General features: G+C 37.2%; 2 protein-coding genes across 3 annotated transcripts in view; one reads left to right on the top strand and one right to left on the bottom strand.

The window, feature by feature from the left end:
- LOC131975753 (trypsin-3) overlaps positions 1–17974 on the top strand; it is a 641927-nt gene that overhangs the window by 310029 nt on the left and 313924 nt on the right. The gene's annotated exons all lie outside the window — the stretch shown is intronic.
- The window catches only part of ptprub (protein tyrosine phosphatase receptor type Ub), a 297634-nt gene that overhangs the window by 111420 nt on the left and 168240 nt on the right, over positions 1–17974 (bottom strand). For both annotated transcript variants that reach the window (XM_059338459.1, XM_059338458.1), the window contains exons 6-7: positions 16053–16227; positions 6122–6415 (exon numbers count right to left, since the gene is read on the bottom strand). In XM_059338459.1, the coding sequence (XP_059194442.1) occupies positions 6122–6415; positions 16053–16227 (469 nt within the window). The remainder of the gene's footprint in view (positions 1–6121; positions 6416–16052; positions 16228–17974) is intronic.

Raw genomic sequence — 17974 nt, forward strand, 5'->3', positions numbered from 1 at the left:
GAAGAGACCGTTGGGCATAGAAGAAGAGTGATGACCATGGAAGACTCAAATCCACAGACTGCCTTTGGGTAACACAAAGCTCTCTATTCCGTGTGCCTGTGAGCGCTGCACACACACTGCAGATGCAAGCAGCTGTAATGACTGACTGCATCTCTGTGCCTGCATCTGCATTAACACAGTAGCCTTTGTGCTATATGTGTGCACATATATTTAAAAGTTAGCACGGGTGTGGCTAGCTGCTAGCCTGCTCATCCTCCTGGGTGCTCTGTGTCTACACAGCAGGGAATAAAAATGTTGAATTTAACCCATAAGAACCCATGGTGACACCCGTGTAACAAACACTGTAAATCTTCTATAATCTCCCATATTCAGCTTTATACTTCCTTTTTTTATATGCAGATTGGAGTGTGCCATAGCCGCGTTGTGATTGGTGGAGAGGTTCCACGCCTGGGCTGTGATTGGCTGCAGCCGGAACCACCTGGTTTAAATGGAGCCAAGATGGCGGCCGTCGGGGGCAGCAGGCTTTTTTCCTCATCCTCCTCTTCTCCCAACTGGTTCACACCTTTTGAGTTAACTTGTGGTTTTGGACTTAATTCCCTTGTTTTGAGCAGTAAAGGGTGGGTTGCCAGGTTTTGTTTCTCGTTTTCTCTTGTTTAAGTAGGTAGGGAGGTAAGATTTTGTATCTTTTGGTTTTTCAGGTAAATTTCTTATTTTTAAGATAGGATTGTTTTGTTTGTTATTTTGGCTTTAGTCCACCCCTAAGTTGAAGAACTTAGGTATTATTTGCTTTTATTTATTATTGATTTATTATTATTTTCATACTTAAAAACAAATCTGAAAAATAATTTGTTGTTAAACAGCACTATTAATGTCACAATTTTTTAATATATGTTGTGGAGATGCAGAGAAAAAGGCAAATTTGTGTTTCTGTAAGCAGAAAAGGTGTCAATTTATTTATATTAAAATAAGAAATATCTGTGGTATATCCCCCATAATGGGTCTGGGTTCTTATGGGTTAAAAAAAAAGAGCCTGACAGGAGGAGAAGCTTCACCTGAATGACATAAAAGAATCAACAAAAGTAATATTTCAATCTGAAATTTGCTGGAATGTTACTGTAGTTTAATGAGAAGTGACTGTTTTTTGCGGAGGAAGCAGAAGACAAGCTAATAGAGCAGAAACAATCATTTATTATAAAAATGGCAGCGTGTCTAACAGTCCTATGTTACAGCTCAATATTCTGCTGAAACACATTAACCCTCCTATTGTGTTTGGGTCAAATTTGAACCATTTTCAGATAAAAATATTTCATGAATATTATCCAGTTAACTCTAACCCCTAACCCTTATCTTACTGAGTGAATACAGTGCGGGGCTTCATCTTTTTCAGGTCCCCATAATGTGCCACACAGGGGTGAGGGGCCCTTTGTCATGTCCCTGTCATGAGCCATATAAATCTGGGGAACATTGGACCCTGGAAACACCAGAATGAACCCATTAAATTAGTGGATTGATGGAAAATATGTCAGAAAATACTGTATTTTGATAATGGGTTCACTGTTTTTGCCATTTTTCAACATATCATGGTCAGAGATGTGAGGATTTGTTGTTTTACTGTGTCATATATATGACATTCATGAATATCTTCTGGTTTTGTTCTGTTGTTTTATACAAAACATAACCTTAAGATTAATAAAATGCAAACCTGTCTTATAAAGAAAGGACATCCTTGCCTCTATTAGAATAATTCTTCACCATCTCTATCAGCCTGACTAAAGGTTATGATGTTTTTCTTGAGCCTTGAATATGCATTTCACTAAGCAACCTTTCATTTATTATGTCTGTGTTGTCTCTTAAATGAGACTTAGCTGTCTATAATCATTCTCTATATCAGTAGTTCTCAACCTTTTTGAGTCGCGACCCCCAATTTAACATGCAGACAACAAAATAAAATAATGTTTTTACAAAAGAATCCATCAGACTTAAATAAACAGTTTCAATAAAACTACTTGTAACATGTCATATTTGGCTTTGACTTTGACTGAACATTTGCTCTCACTTGCAATAAAAATATCAGGATATATATCGTATATCGATATTCAGCCTAAATATATCGGGATACGACTTTTGGTCCATATCGCCCAGCCCTATTTACAGTGAGTGTGTGTGTACTGGGATTGATTTTACTCCACCACTGTCATCTACAAATTCATGTCCATTTATTGTATAGTTAGTGCCAAATAAAATGTCTGTCCCCTTCAGTAGATACCAAAGAGCCTGCTTAAGGCTAGCCACTGTAGTCAGCCAGCTGTTATCTTTTAAATAACCATCAAACCAATACTGCCGTGCTGGCAGCAAAAAAAGTCTCCCTCTCCGTCCCTCAGTCTGCTCAGCTACAGAGTTCAGAGAATGATAGTGATAGCGAATGTTTCTCCTCTCAAGAGATAAGTGTATGCAGGACTGAGTCCGAACTTGTCTATCAGCTCCTCTCTGATTTAATTTTAACAGATTATAGTGACAGATGTGGCCCCGTAATGTAAAACTGTCTGAACTTTCGGTGAGTGGCTGTTGGGCATCTTTACTTTGAGCTGTGGATCTTTCATGGAATTAATTACTTTGGTACAAAGAAGCCATAGAAGTATTATTATCATCTAGATAGAATCCACATAAGTTCAAGGCAAGGATGTCAAGTGAGGAAAAAAATGGGTGATCCATTTAATGAGTCTGATCCTAATTTTATTCTCTCGTGTCACTTAAGAACAAAGCTTTTGCCAGGACAATCTTTTTTTAATAATTTTCTCATTATTTTCCAAAGTGTTTGTTGTTGTAATACTTATTCCGGCCACTGGAGGCTGAAGAGCATCACGACCACATGTTCTAAACAGGACTTCAGCATTAACATTTTCTTCCAGGTGAGTTAAAACTTCTCCATGCACTCTAAAGCAGTAGTTCTCAACCTTTTTGAGTCGTGACCCCCAATTTAACATGCATGTTGTCCGTGACCCCCGCTCACTGAACACAATCTCACACACGCAGTTCAGATCACCCAAAAAAGAAACAAAATGACCTAAAAAGACACAAATTGACCACAAAATGATCAAAAAAAGACACAAAATGACCTAAAAACACACAAAATGAACAAAGAAAGACACAAAATGACCAAAAAAAGGAAACAAAATTACCAAAAAAGACACAAACTGACCACAAAATGATCAAAAAAAGACACAAAATGACCTAAAAAGACACAAAATGAACAAAAAAAAGACATTAAGTGACCAAAAAGACTAAAACACATTAACACAATGAACACTTTAACACAGTGGAGACAGAGCTGACTTCCAAAATGATTTGGCGACCCCCAGAACCCATCTCGCGACCCCAATTGGGGTCCCGACCCCAAGGTTGAGAATAGCTGCTTTAAAGGTACATATATTGTGAGTTAGAAAGTTACGTAACCTTCCTATAATGTCTTTCTTTTGGCTAGAAATGTATTGGTGGAAACTGGTGCTCATCTGCTGTTAGCATTAGCTATCCTGACATTAGCTATGACAGTAATGTTAACAGCACAGCTGAAATATAGCAAAAATACCAAAGAAAATTCTGGAGGGATTATCGTAGCAAAATCTTTTTTTTTTTCATTGGTTCTTAAGTCATAAACACAGGGGAGAAAACTATTTAGATCAGACTTAGAAAATTAATCAGCAGATTAATTTTCTCCCTTTCTCCCATAAGCCTGTGCAATTTAGAAAATCACAGAGCAGCGTTCTGGTGCAGGTTGCATGGAAGACCCTGCTGCCCTTCGCTTGTGGTTTGTACCGTACAGCCAGGTGTTCAACACACTGAATTCCCTCATCCAGGTCTCTGAGGGACTGAGTCACCTAAACACTGCACACTGTAATTCCCCTAAGCACTGCACACTGCATAATGGGTTCTTTCAGAGGATTGTCTCAGCCCAATATAAAAAAAAAAAAAAAAAATCTCATATTTGGCGAGACAAACATAAAACCCCAAATGGGCAAAGAGTGAATAGACTGTTTTCTCTGCAAACATGACAACATATTACAAGATTAAGATACAGAAACACATTCCTGCCATAGAAAAGATGTAAGTGATAAGGTAAACAATACTCCCTAACTGTGCTGAAAACAAATAACATATGGGTGAGAGCTGGTGGTGGGTGGTGTGTTTTCAGCTTTTACTGCAGCAGCAGCAGCTGACCAGAGAATAGCAGTTTGCAGTGGCAATAGCACTTTCATGGTTGGTGTCAGTGTTAAATCCACTGCTCTGTTAAATGAGAGAGCGTGTGAGTTGTTGATGATAGTTATGGTTGTGTTGGACTCGCTCCGAGCTCTTTTATGTAACATGGCATGCAATCCAAAGACGCTATATGACCTAAAGCAGTAGTTCTCAACCTTTTTGAGTCCCGACTCCCAATTTAACATCCATGTTGTCCAAGACCCCCACTCACTGAACAGAATCTCACAAGCACAGTTCAGATCACCCAAAAAAGAAACAAAATGACTAAAAAGACACAAAATGACCCCAAAAAGAAACAAAATGACCAAAAAGACACAAAATGACAAAAAAAAAGACACAAAATGACAAAAAAAAAAGACACAAAATGACAAAAAAAGACACAAAATTACTAAAAGACACAAAATGACCCAAAAAAACACAAAATGACCCCAAAAAGAAACAAAATTACCAAAAAAGACACAAAATGACCAAAAAAAGACACAAAATTACCCCAAAAAGAAACAAAATTACCAAAAAAGACACAAAATGACCAAAAAAAGACACAAAATGACACAGAAAAGAAACAAAATGACCAAAAAAAGACAAAATGACTAAAAAAAGACACAAAATGACCAAAAAAGACACAAATTGACCACAAAATGATCAAAAAAGACACAAAATTTCCAAAAAAGACACAAAATGACCTAAAAAATCCCCGAAATGACCAAAAAAAGACATGAAATGACCAAAAAGACTAAAACACATTAACACATGAACACTTTAACACAGTGGAGACAGAGCTGACTTACAAAATGATTTGGCGACCCCCAGAAATCATCTCGCGACCCCAATTGGGGTCCCGACCCCAAGGTTGAGAATAGCTGCTCTAAAAACCCTTAAAATTAAAGTCCAACTGCACACAAAAATGTGTTTTTCTTGTCTTTATATCACCCAAAATATGTGACTGCCACTATACTGACTTGTATCTGTGCAGAGTGTGTCACTAGAGTGGTGTTTTCACATTACTCCACTGAAGGAAACATGTCTGATCATGTCTGTCCTCAAGCATCAAACATACGCCAGATAACAGATAAGATTACATCAGAACAAAAGAGAAAACAACAAAAGCCTGAAACCTCTAAAAACTAAAAGTCCCTTATTAAACTTTTCTCATTTTTGTTGTTGATATCTTTTTTTTTTATTGTGTCGAGCAATTTTAAAATGTATTTTTTAGATGTATTTATTTTGCACAATTTAAAATGACAAATGTAACAAACATAATTTAAACATTTTTTTAAAAAGTATATTACAGGGAGAGAGAATTTGAAATTAATAATAAAATTATCAATTTATAACGATGAACAATGGAACAATTATTTACCTATGTTTTGTTCAAACAATATCTCATTGTACATAAAAGGAACCCAGAATGGGTACATTGTGAAATAGTTTAAATGTGCATTAAAAGCTTGTATATATAAATATATATATATATATATATATATATATATATATATATATATATATATATATATTATATTATATATAAGATCATTCTCACTGGACTGCACTTTACAAGAAAAAGTAATTGTGCACAAAAATTAGAAATGTCCTTGTCGTACAATCACTGTATTTGTATCTTCCAAATAAACTCAAATTCGATTTTTAAATAAGCTAAAATAAAGGTTTTGAATGCTTAAATATCCTCTTTGCCTTTAAATGCCACAGTAAAACTGGTCTAGAACCACCACTGCATGTCTGGAGGATTTCAAAAAATCTGCCACAACGGATCTCAGTGGACAATGCGTTATTTTAAGGTGTCACAAGCTAGAAATGTTGTGAGCTGCTGTATGAGGTGATTCAGTTGTAGATTGTGTTCGGAGCTCACCTGCACACTTGGTCCTGCTGACGAGAGGCGGTCCAGGTGGGCCGGTCCCTCCCTCTCCGGGCCGAGTCAGCAGCACACTGATGTGGTACTCTGTGTCTGGATCCAGGTGCCACAGCTTATAGGTGACCATGTTGACTCCATGCACCTCTGACCAGGGAGACTGGCTGGCTCGGTACTCAATCTCCTTCCTGATAATGGGGCCATCTCCCAGGATAGAGTTGGTGTTGAGCTGGATGATTAGGTAAGTGGAGCCGGCACGCAGCAGCTGAGGCGGCGCGATGGGGGACGGAGGAACTGTCAGAGGAAATGAAAAGCAGTGGTTTTTTTCAATTCTTACTGTTCAAACACAAGTTTTGTATCGGTAAAAGCATTTGCTGCGACCACAGCATTGCTGCAAAGTCCAGGGAGGTAAAGTAAAGTTGTGGTATTAATTTATATAAGTGATATAAGTAACAACAACTCACCAACTTGTTTTTGAGCAGACAACTGGCTTCCTTTGTTGTGCTAACTTACATTATTGCCCTAAATGTCAATAATTTATATTTCCAAGTTTTACCAACTAAAATCACTGTTTCAGGCAAAAAATACAAGTTGGCTTTTTTTGCAGTGTATGATAAGTTATCCACAACATGTAGTAATTGCACATGATCCTTCTTACCACTAACAGTAGTGAAATGTCAGCTAATGTTGCGAACATAATTTTGAGTTAGCATTGATATGCTAATGGCTACTCTTGTAGCTGTAACAAGCAGCGCTGCTAGCATCAGTTAGCTGCTAGCATCAGTTAGCTGCTAGCGTCAGTTAGCCGCTAGCATTAGTTAGTCGCTAGCATCAGTTAGCCGCTAGCTTTCGCTAATGACCGAATTTCACCGCTTTCCCGCATTTCGTAACAAAGAAATAAGAGTTATCAGAACTATTGTCCCTTGTTGTGAACCCCAACTTAAAGATATAAGTAACAACAACTCACCAACTTGTTTTTGAGCAGACAACTGGCTTCCTTTGTTGTGCTAACTTACATTATTGCCCTAAATGTCAATAATTTATATTTCCAAGTTTTACCAACTTAAATCACTGTTTTAGGCCAAAAAATACAAGTTGGCTTTTTTGCAGTGTACACAGACTGGTTTTTAGCTGCTGCATTATTGGGCCAGGGACTGTCCTTGACCTGTCAGTCCTGGGATTCGAACCGCCAACCCTTCGGTTACCAGCCCAGTTCCTATCCTCTAGTAGCTGTTGAGACTGTGTATTCTTATGAATGGTTTATATGATTTCTCATGTTTGTCATTTTGTGTCTTTTTTGGGTAATTTTGTGTCTTTTTTATCATTTTGTGACTTTTTTTTGGGTCATTTTCTGTCTTTTTTTGTCATTTTGTGTCTTTTTTTGAGGCATTTTGTGTCTTTTTTTATAATTTTGTGGTCAATTTGTGCCTTTTTTGGCAATTTTTTGTCTTTTTTTTTGTCATTTTGTGTCTTTTTTTAATAATTGTGTGGTCAATCTGTGCCTTTTTTGGTCAATTTCTGTCTTTTTGGGGTCATTTTATGTCTTTTTTTAGTCATTTTGTGTCTTTTTTTTGGTCATTTTGTGTCTTTTTTTGTCATTTTGTGTCTTTTTTTGGTCATTTTGTGTCTTTTTTTTAGTCATTTTGTGTCTTTTTTTGGTGAACTGAACTGTGTGTGTGAGATTGTGTTCAGTGAGCAGGGGTCACGGACAACATGCATGTTAAATTGGGGGTTGCGACTCAAAAAGGGTTGAGAACTACTGCTCTAGTAGCTGTTGAGACTGCGTATTCTTATGAATGGTTTATATGATTTCTCATGTTCTCAAGTTTTTGCTGCACAATTCATATGATATCGCACAAACTGTGACACATGACGATTGCTGTATTAAACAGGTTGCAAACATGTGACGTTGATGTTTTAAAAACTTTTTTAACACTTGGTCAAGGACAGGCACCAAGAACAGGGTGAAGCTTAAAAACACCATGTTCTGCCATCATTTCCAACAATGGGACAAAAACAGCAGTCCTTGAAAGTCCTGGTTGTGTTCGTCACTGGACAATATTGTGTGGGATAGCTACTATTCCAGTGCATTACTTTTGTTTATTTTTTGTTTTTCGATCTTCCTGTTCAAACACATTGAAGTTTTGTATCGGTAAAATCATTTGCTGGGACCACAGCATTGCTGCAAAGTCCAGGGAGGTAAAGTAAAGTTGTGGTATTAATTTATTTATCAGTTGTCGGCAAACACATTCCTCACTATGTGAAAGTCTTAAACGAGTCTCTGGAGACTGCAGTAATGTTAGCAGGTCAAACTGTGTTCAAATAGCAGATTAGTCATACCTATTAACAAGGCATTCACAGCCTTGCATACAATTTAGCAAAGTGAAAAAACAGCTGTGCATGCATGGGGTGTATTGAGTGTGTATGATCTTTGTAGCTGGAGGATTAAGAGCTGTACATCTTTTTCTCTCACTGACTGTTCCGTCCTCTCAGCTGGTGACCATGATGAAAGAGGAAACTCTGCATCACTGTCGGTAAAAAGATTGCCAAACCGAGGATTAATTCCAGAGCCCACCGGTCAAATGTCACTTACTGGCAGATCCAAGCCACTGAACAATTACACGGGCAGCAGTGTGAGAGAGAGGGAAGGGAAGGGAATGCAAAAGAAATGAGGACAAAGCATGAGAAAAGATCAGAGTTAGATCTGTGGCTGTGACTAATCCTTCATTCCTGCAGAGGCTCCTTTGTCTTTTATGGCCGTCCTCTCTGTGAGCTCTCAACATTACCTGCACTTCACCTCTACTCTGTGCTGCTTCTCAATGCTTTGACTTTTAGCCCGCAGCGGCGAATCTTTGGGCTGTCAATGACTGCATCCATAATGAAAGGCCACATTTAGGCCTTAGGCTAAGCAGCCGGTGGGGCCGAATTTAAAACAACTCACTCGTGTCTCCCAAATTCTTTTAAGTTCACAAGTTCGCCCGAGAGTTTTTTTTTTCTTTCTCTTTCAGTGTATTATTATCTTTTTAATTGCAACATGGTCTCACAGGAATCCGTGAAATAGCCACAGATTCGCTTAACTCAAAATCCGTGGAATAGCCACGGAATCGCTCAAATTTTCCGTGAAACTGACACGGATTTTGCTACAATGCAAGTTAATGACAGTCATATCCCGTGGCTATTCCAACATACAAAGTGATTATGTACATTCACTGAGTGAATATTTAGAAAATAAAACATATATTTCTCGCTAGAAATGTGATCAAAATCCATTTTTATGCAGAAACTAAGTCAAAATATTGATTTTTCACTAAAAATGAGAGAACTGTCCGCCATGTTTTTTGTTCTGACTTCCGGGACCTTGAAAGTCACGTGACTTGGAACAAACCAATAGCCACGGGATATTACTGTCATTAACTTGCATTGTAGCGAAATCTGTGTCAGTTTCACGGAAATTTGAGCGAGTCCGTGGCTATTCCACGGATTTTGAGTTAAGCGAAATCCGTGGCTATTTCACAGATTTCTATGAGACCAGGTTCTTTAATTGTCACCCTCTGTATACAGAGCTATTCTCAAACCGTTCTGCTTAATTAAACTGGACATATTATGCTCATTTTCAGGTTCATACTTTAAAAGCGCTGAAAGCAACTTCAAAAGTGCTCAGGATGGAAACATTATATAAGACCGTAACTAAAGCTTTTTTTACTTTCAAAACATTATCATGTTCAATAAAGAATTTTAAATGTTGCAAATGTGCATTAATTTCAGAGTACACTGAGACATTAAACTGCATCATTTTCAATTAAATTCTGGAAAAGTTGGTGTGTTCTAAATCTTTTGACCAGTAGTGTATTAGGTCAGTGGTTCCCAACTGGAGGGGTCTCAAGATGATTAGAGGGAAAAGAAGGAAAAGAATATTACACACAAAATGTTATATGTTGTATTTAAAAAGCAATGAATCTATTTATTTTAGTGTTTAATCCTGTTTTATTTATTTTATTGTCTCTTATTTATTTTAGTGTTTATTCCTGTTTTATTTATTTTATTGTCTCTTGTTCTGTTTGTTTATGTACAGCACTTTGTTGCGGCTGTGGTTGTTTTAAAGTGCTTTACAAATAAAGTTGAGTTGAGTTGAGTTGAGTATATATATATAAAAATTTCTCACCTCAAAATTTTTTTGTGCGGATTAATCACTCGTGTCTCCCAAATTCTTTTAAGTTCACAGCCCGAGAGTTTTTGTTTTTTTTTCTCTTTCAGTGTATTATTATCTTTTTAATTGTCACCCTCTGTATACAGAGCTATTCTCAAACCTTTCTGCTTAATTAAACTGGACATATTATGCTCATTTTCAGGTTCATACTTTAAAAGCGCTGAAAGCAACTTCAAAAGTGCTCAGGATCAGTGGCGGTTCTACACAGGGGCCTCCAGGGGCCACTGCCCCTGTGAAGAAGCCTTTGGCCCCTGCTGTGGCCCCTGTGTCAAATTGATAATAAAATGATCAATTTATAACAATGAACAATGGAACAATTCTAACCTTTTTTTTGTTTTGTTCAAACAATATCTCATTTTACACAAAAGGAACCCAGAATGTTACATTGTATAATAGTTTAACTCTATGGAGTCTTATAGGGCTATTTGGTCCATTTTTTTAATCCCTTTCATGTCTTTACGTGTCTTTTTTGGTCATTTGTGTCTTTTTTTGGTAATTTTGTGTCTGTTGTTGTGTCTTTTTTAGTTATTTTGTGTCTGTTGTTGTGTCTTTTTTAGTTATTTTGTGTCTTTTTTTGTCATTTTGTGTCTTTTTTGTCATTTTTGTGTCTTTTTTGTGTCTGTTTTAGTTATTTTGTGTCTTTTTTTTGGTCATTTTGTGTCTTTTTTAGTTATATTGTGTCTTTTTTTGTCATTTTGTGTCTTTTTTGTCATTTTTGTGTCTTTTTTGTGTCTGTTTTAGTTATTTTGTGTCTTTTTTTGGTCATTTTGTGTCTTTTTTGTCATTTTGTGTCTTTTTTTGTCATTTTTATGTCTTCTGTGGGTTTTTTTTGGTTATTCTGTCTTCTCATTTTGAGTCTTTTTTTGGTCATTTTGTGTCTTTTTCAAGACATTCAAAGATTTTGAATGCTTAAATATCATCTTTGCCATTTTTTCATGTGCTAATGTGCCCCTCTGATTAAACACTGGCCCCTCCTTGGCCCCCACAGTAAAACTGGTCTAGAACCGCCACTGCTCAGGATGGAAACATTATATAAGACCGTAACTAAAGCCAGAGCCATAGATTTCCTAAAGGAAAGAGATGAAAAAATGTTTTAGTCATTATGTGGACATGTTGCTGTACTCTATGGGGCAATAAGAGCTTCATCATGATTCCTGCATGCACTCTACAGCCTGTCTGAAATTAGTGGTTCCAACTCATTAAGGGGCTGATTAGGCTCTTTTCAGCAGGGCAGGAGGGGGAAAGGGATTTAAGGAAGTCTCGTTAAGGACTCACAGAACTAACGGGGTCTCTCAGGGTCTCACAGGGTTACAGGCACTTGACTTGAACACGACTTACAGCCGGCCATCACTTCTACTCAGAATGAGCTGCACCATAAATAACATCCTTGTCCTGGTTATAAAAAAATAAATAAAGGAAGCAACAACCACATGGATATAATAATACTGATTTCCTGAGAGTGTGAGCACATTAAATGGGATTTCATGGCCTTCTATGAGCGTTTTCAATGAGTCCTCATTTACTGGCAGCTGCTGGTGAGAGGGTTTAAAAACATTTGGCAAAAGGGGCTCCATTTTCTACTGTGGCAATCGGCCTGTATTACAATACTGAAACAAATCCATGCTTCTGTATCAATCAAAGGGATTTGCTTCATGCTTTAACAAAAAAAAAACCTCAGAGTCATGATAGCAGCCCTGTGAGGCTGACACAACGCTGCTTTAAGCAAAATGCTAACAAAGGCGTGCTGACACGATCACAATAATAATAATAACCTTCATATCTAGGTTTAGCGTGTTAGCATGCTAACATCAACTAATTAGCATTAAACACAAAGCACAGCTGAGGTTGTTTGATAGGGCTCGATATCATTTTCCAACTAATTATACCTGGATTACCTTCAGTAATACAGATACCACAAGAGTTTTTCTACTTCATTCAATAGAAATCATTCATATAAATGGAAGCAGTCAGTGGTGTAAAACGCCAACACCACTCCTCCTCATCCAAGTGATTTTTACATTATACACACATTACACGCTGAACTGTCAACTCGCTTCACTACACTGCAAAAAAAGAAAAGTTGGGTGAACTCAAAATTTGAAGGCAACAAACTTCCATAAAATTTTAAGTTGGAGTTCAGATTTTTGTCAACTCAACTGTAAGTTGGACAAACTTATAATTTTACATTGTAATAACTTTTAATCCTTACTTCTGCTAACTTCTGCAATGTGCTGAATTGGCACGATTGTAACGTCGCTATGAAATGTCAGCTAATGTTGCGGACATAATTTTGAGTTAGCATTGATATGCTAATGGCTGCTCTTGTAGCTGTAACAAGCAGCGCCGCTAGCATCAGTTAGCCACTAGCATCAGTTAGCCGCTAGCTTTCGCTAATGACCGAATTTCACCGCTTTCCCGCATTTCTTAACAAAGTAATAAGAGTTAGCAGAACTATTGTCCCTTGTTGTGAACCCCAACTTAAAGATATAAGTAACAACAACTCACCAACTTGTTTTTGAGCAGACAACTGGCTTCGTTTGTTGTGCTAACTTACATTATTGCCCTAAATGTCAATAATTTATATTTCCAAGTTTTACCAACTTAAATCACTGTTTTAGGCCAAAAAATGCAAGTTGGCTTTTTTGCAGTGTACACAGACTGGTTTTTAGCTGCTGCATTATTGGGCCAGGGACTGTCCTTGACCTGTCAGTCCTGGGATTTGAACAGCCAACCCTTCGGTTACCAGCCCAGTTCCTATCCTCTAGTACAGCTATTCTCAACCTTGGGGTCCCGACCCCAATTAGGGTTGCGAGATGATTTCTGGGGGTCGCCAAATCATTTTGGAAGTCTCCACTGTGTTAAAATGTTCATGTGTTTTAGTCTTGATGGTGATTTTGTGTCTTTTTTGGTCAATTTGTCTTTTTTGGGTCATTTTGTGTCTTTTTTTTGGTCATTTTGTGTCTTTTTTGGTCATTTTGTGTCTTTTTTTGTGTCATTTCGTGTCTTTTTTTTATCATTTTGTGGTCAATTTGTGCCTTTTTTGGTCATTTTTTGTCTTTTTTTGGTCATTTTGTGTCTTTTTTTTATAATTGTGTGGTCAATCTGTGCCTTTTTTGGTCAATTTGTGTTTTTTTGGTAATTTTGTGTCTTTTTTGGGTCATTTTGTGTCTTTTTTGGTAATTTTGTGTCTTTTTTTAGTCATTTTGTGTCTTTTTTTGGTCATTTTGTTTCTTTTTTGGGTGATCTGAACTGTGCATGTGAGATTGTGTTCAGTGAGCGGGGGTCGCGGACAACATGCATGTTAAATTGGGGGTCGCGACTCAAAAAGGTTGAGAACTACAGCAATCGTCATGTGTCACAATTTGTGCAATATCATATGAATTGTGCAGCAAAAACTTGAGAACATGAGAAATCATACAAACCATTCATAAGAATCTCAACAGCTACTAGAGCAGTATTAAACAGGTTGCAAACATGTGACGTTGATGTTTTAAAAACTTTTTGAACACTTGGTTAAGGACAGGTACCAAGAACAGGGTGAAGGTTAAAAACACGATGTTCTGCCAAAATTTCCAACAATAGGAAAAAAAACAGCAGTCCTTGAAAGTCCTGGTTGTGTTCGTCACTGGACAATATTGAGTGGGATAGCTACTATTCCAGTGCACTACTTTTTGTTGGAATGACTACAAAGCGTTCACAAGCCTTGTTGAGACATTTCACAAACAACCACAATTGTCAACTGAATAGCGGGGTTGAAGGAAAGTCCAGGGTTTATGAAATCCTCCGGATACATCATCGAAAGACTTGCACTCTCTCTAACCCTTGTCTGCCCTTACATCACTCATAAAAAAATGTAATATTAGGAGGAGCATACAGTAGAGGACAAGGAGATGGAGAATCGCTCACACATCCTTATTTTCCCTTCTCATTCTGCCTTTGCTGAGGGCTGGAGTTTGTTATACCATCAAACCATCCCACAGCCATGTCATTACTATGCTGTCAAAGTGGTGTCAGGCTGTGGGGTTGGAGTGAGTAATGGGAGTGAGGTCACCATCTGCGGTACATGATATGACAGGGGCTGCAGGAGTCCAAGTCAAGTGAACAGCTCTTTGACAGAGAGCTGAAGAGCTGAGTATGGCAGCCTATTTGACAACTCCAGCTCCGAAAACAACACACGTCAGGCAGATTGCATTTGCCATCCAAAGAGCCTTCATGTGTGTCGAGCACCGTGCTATTTGTGTTTTGTGAGTTTTATGGAAATCGGTTTGAAATAGGTGTCTGTGATTTCCACAATCGTGCACAAAAGATGTCCTAGGGGTAATTTGTGTTCACACTAGTTTCATTTTTAATTCCCCCCTTTGAATCACACACATCCATAAATCCAAAGAATCCATACTGGTTTTTAAGAAAGCCATTTGTGAACAGAAAATGTAAGTTGCTTCCAAACTTTTGGCCTGCAGTGTAATGCAATAGTTCTCAACCTTTTTGAGTCGCGACCCCCAATTTAACATGCATGTTGTCCGCGACCCCCGCTCACTGAACAGAATCTCACACGCACAGTTCAGATCACCCAAAAAAGAAACAAAATTACCAAAAAAAAAGACACAAAATGACTAAAAAAAGACATAAAATTATCAAAAAAGACACTAAATTACCAAAAAAGACACAAAATTATCAAAAAAAGACACAAAATTACAAAAAAAAAGACATAAAATTACCAAAAAAGACACAAAATTACCAAAAAAGACTCTAAATTACCAAAAAAAGACACTAAATTACCAAAAAAAGACACAAAATGACTAAAAAAAGACACTAAATTATCAAAAAAGACACAAAATTACCAAAAAAGACACAAAATTACCAAAAAAGACACAAAATTACCAAAAAAAAAAGACATACAATTACCAAAAGACACAAAATTACCAAAAAAGACACAATATTACCAAAAAAAGACACAAAATTACCAAAAAAAGACATAAAATTACCAAAAAAGACACTAAATTACCAAAAAAAAGATACTAAATTACCAAAAAAGACACAAAATTGTCAAAAAAAAGACACAAAATTACCAAAAAAAGACACAAAATGACTAAAAAAAGACACTAAATTATCAAAAAAGACACTAAATTACCAAAAAAGACACAAAATTACCAAAAAAAGACACAAAATTACCAAAAAAAAGACATAAAATTACCAAAAAAGACACAAATTGACCACAAAATGACCTTGTAATGACATAGTAATGCCATTACTATGCTGTGGGGTTGGAGTCAAGTGAACAGCTCTTTGACAGAGAGCTGAAGAGCTGAGTATGGCAGCCTATTTGACAACTCCAGCTCCGAAAACAACACACGTCAGGCAGATTGCATTTGCCATCCAAAGAGCCTTCATGTGTGTCGAGCACCGTGCTATTTGTGTTTTGTGAGTTTTATGGAAATCGGTTTGAAATAGGTGTCTGTGATTTCCACAATCGTGCACAAAAGATGTCCTAGGGGTAATTTGTGTTCACACTAGTGGCTATCAATGTTTGTTATGATCAGTTTCATTTTTAATTCCCCCCCTTTGAATCACACGCGGTAATCTACTGTGACTGGGAAGAGCATAAAATCGTGTTATCATAAAAAAACAGCAGGAAAAATGATGGCTGGGATGAAAGAAACACAAGGGGAGAGAAAGACGGAAAAAAGAGAACAATGAGAGACAAAAAGAAGCAAGAGCGTTTACCTTTGACGACGAGTTCAGCAAAGTTTGAGACCCCGGAGCCCCTGGGGGACTGAGTGACACAGCGGTAAAGGTCTTGATCCGTTCGCTGGACGCTGTCTAGCTGGAAGGAGACCACAAAGCGCCGGTGACTCAAGTGCTTGACAGACGCTGTTGTTAAAATTTCCCCATTGTGTCTCTGAAAGCAGAAAAGGGCAGGAAGAGAAAAAAGGGTCATCATTCCCCTCTTTCTCACACACGGGTACATGTCATCTAATACAGTGTGTCATGTCCACAGAAACATACACTACCGGTCAAAAGTTTTAATACAGCCCAATTTTTCCAGTTTTTTTATCGAAATTCAAGCAGTTCAAGTCAAATGAACAGCTTGAAAGGGTACAAAGGTAAGTGGTGAACTGCCAGAGGTAAATAAAAAAAGGTAAGCTTAACCAAAACTGGAAAATAATGTACATTTCAGAATTATACAAGTAGGCCTTTTTTTCAGGGAACAAGAAATGGGTTAACAACTTAACTCTATGGAGTCTTGGGCTATTTTGTCCATTTTTTAATTCTTTTCATGTCTTTGTAAGTCATTTTGTGTCTTTTTTTGGTCATTTTGTCTTTTTTTAGTCATTTTGTGTCTTTTTTTGTCATCTTGTGTCTTTTTTTGGTCATTTTGTCTTTTTTTAGTCATTTTGTGTCTTTTTTTGTCATCTTGTGTCTTTTTTTGGTCATTTTGTCTTTTTTTAGTCATTTTGTGTCTTTTTTTGTCATCTTGTGTCTTTTTTTGGTCATTTTGTCTTTTTTTAGTCATTTTGTGTCTTTTTTTGTCATCTTGTGTCTTTTTTTGGTCATTTTGTGATTTTTTTTGTCATTTTGTGTCTTTTTTTGTCATTTTGTGTCTTTTTTTGTCATTTTGTGTCTTTTTTTGGTAATTTTGTGTCTTTTTTTGTCATTTTGTGTCTTTTTTTGGTCATTTTGTGTCTTTTTTTAGTCCTTTAGTCCAACATAAAATGTGATTTTGAATCTTTTTTTTACTTTCAAAACACTATCATGCTCAGTAAAGATTTTAAATGTTGCAAATGTGCATTCATTTCAGAGTACACTGAGACATTAAACTGCATCATTTTCAATTAAATTCTGGAAAAGCTGGTGTGTTCTAAAACTTTTGACCAGTAATGTACATACACAGTTCTACAAAAAGAAGATATCTTCGATGCTATTTTTGTGCTTATGAGTCAAGATCTCTGCATTCTAAACTTGATGCAGCTCCACATATCCTCTGTTCATTAGTTCTTTCCTGTCAGATAAATGCCCACAACTTCTGAACCCTGTGACACCAGCTTGTAACTGTTATAAAATACATTTATTGGTATACTTTTAGATTACAGTGGGTGTGGTAGGCAGGAAGTAGGAAGCAGGGGTCACACTGACGTTACACTTGGGATGGTTTTGACTCATAGTTGCTATCACTGGCACCTATGGGGAGAAGTGTTGTGGTTTGGAGCTGAATCAAACAGGCTAAGAGGAAGATTGGACCCAAAAGACTAGGAGAGGTTGACTCACACCACTAACTGTAGATTTAAACTGAACTTCGACAACAGAAAGAGTTGTTGAGGCTGGCTGACCAGACCGAAGGAACTGCACCCAGCAGGTGATCAGGAGTCACTCGACCCCGGAAAGCTGGGTACAGTAAGCCAGTAGTTCTCAACCTTTTTGAGTCGCGACCCCCAATTTAATATACATGTTGTCCACGACAACCGCTCACTGAACAGAATCTCACACGCACAGTTCAGATCACCCAAAAAAGAAAAAAAATGACCAAAAGAAAGAAACAAAATGACCAACAAAAGACACAAAATGACAAAAAAAAAACAAAATGACCAAAAAAAAAAAGACACAAAATGACCAAAGAAAGAAACAAAATGACCAAAAAAAGACACAAA

The sequence above is a fragment of the Centropristis striata genome, chromosome 8 (genome assembly GCF_030273125.1).
Source record: "Centropristis striata isolate RG_2023a ecotype Rhode Island chromosome 8, C.striata_1.0, whole genome shotgun sequence".
Lineage (NCBI taxonomy): Eukaryota > Metazoa > Chordata > Actinopteri > Perciformes > Serranidae > Centropristis > Centropristis striata.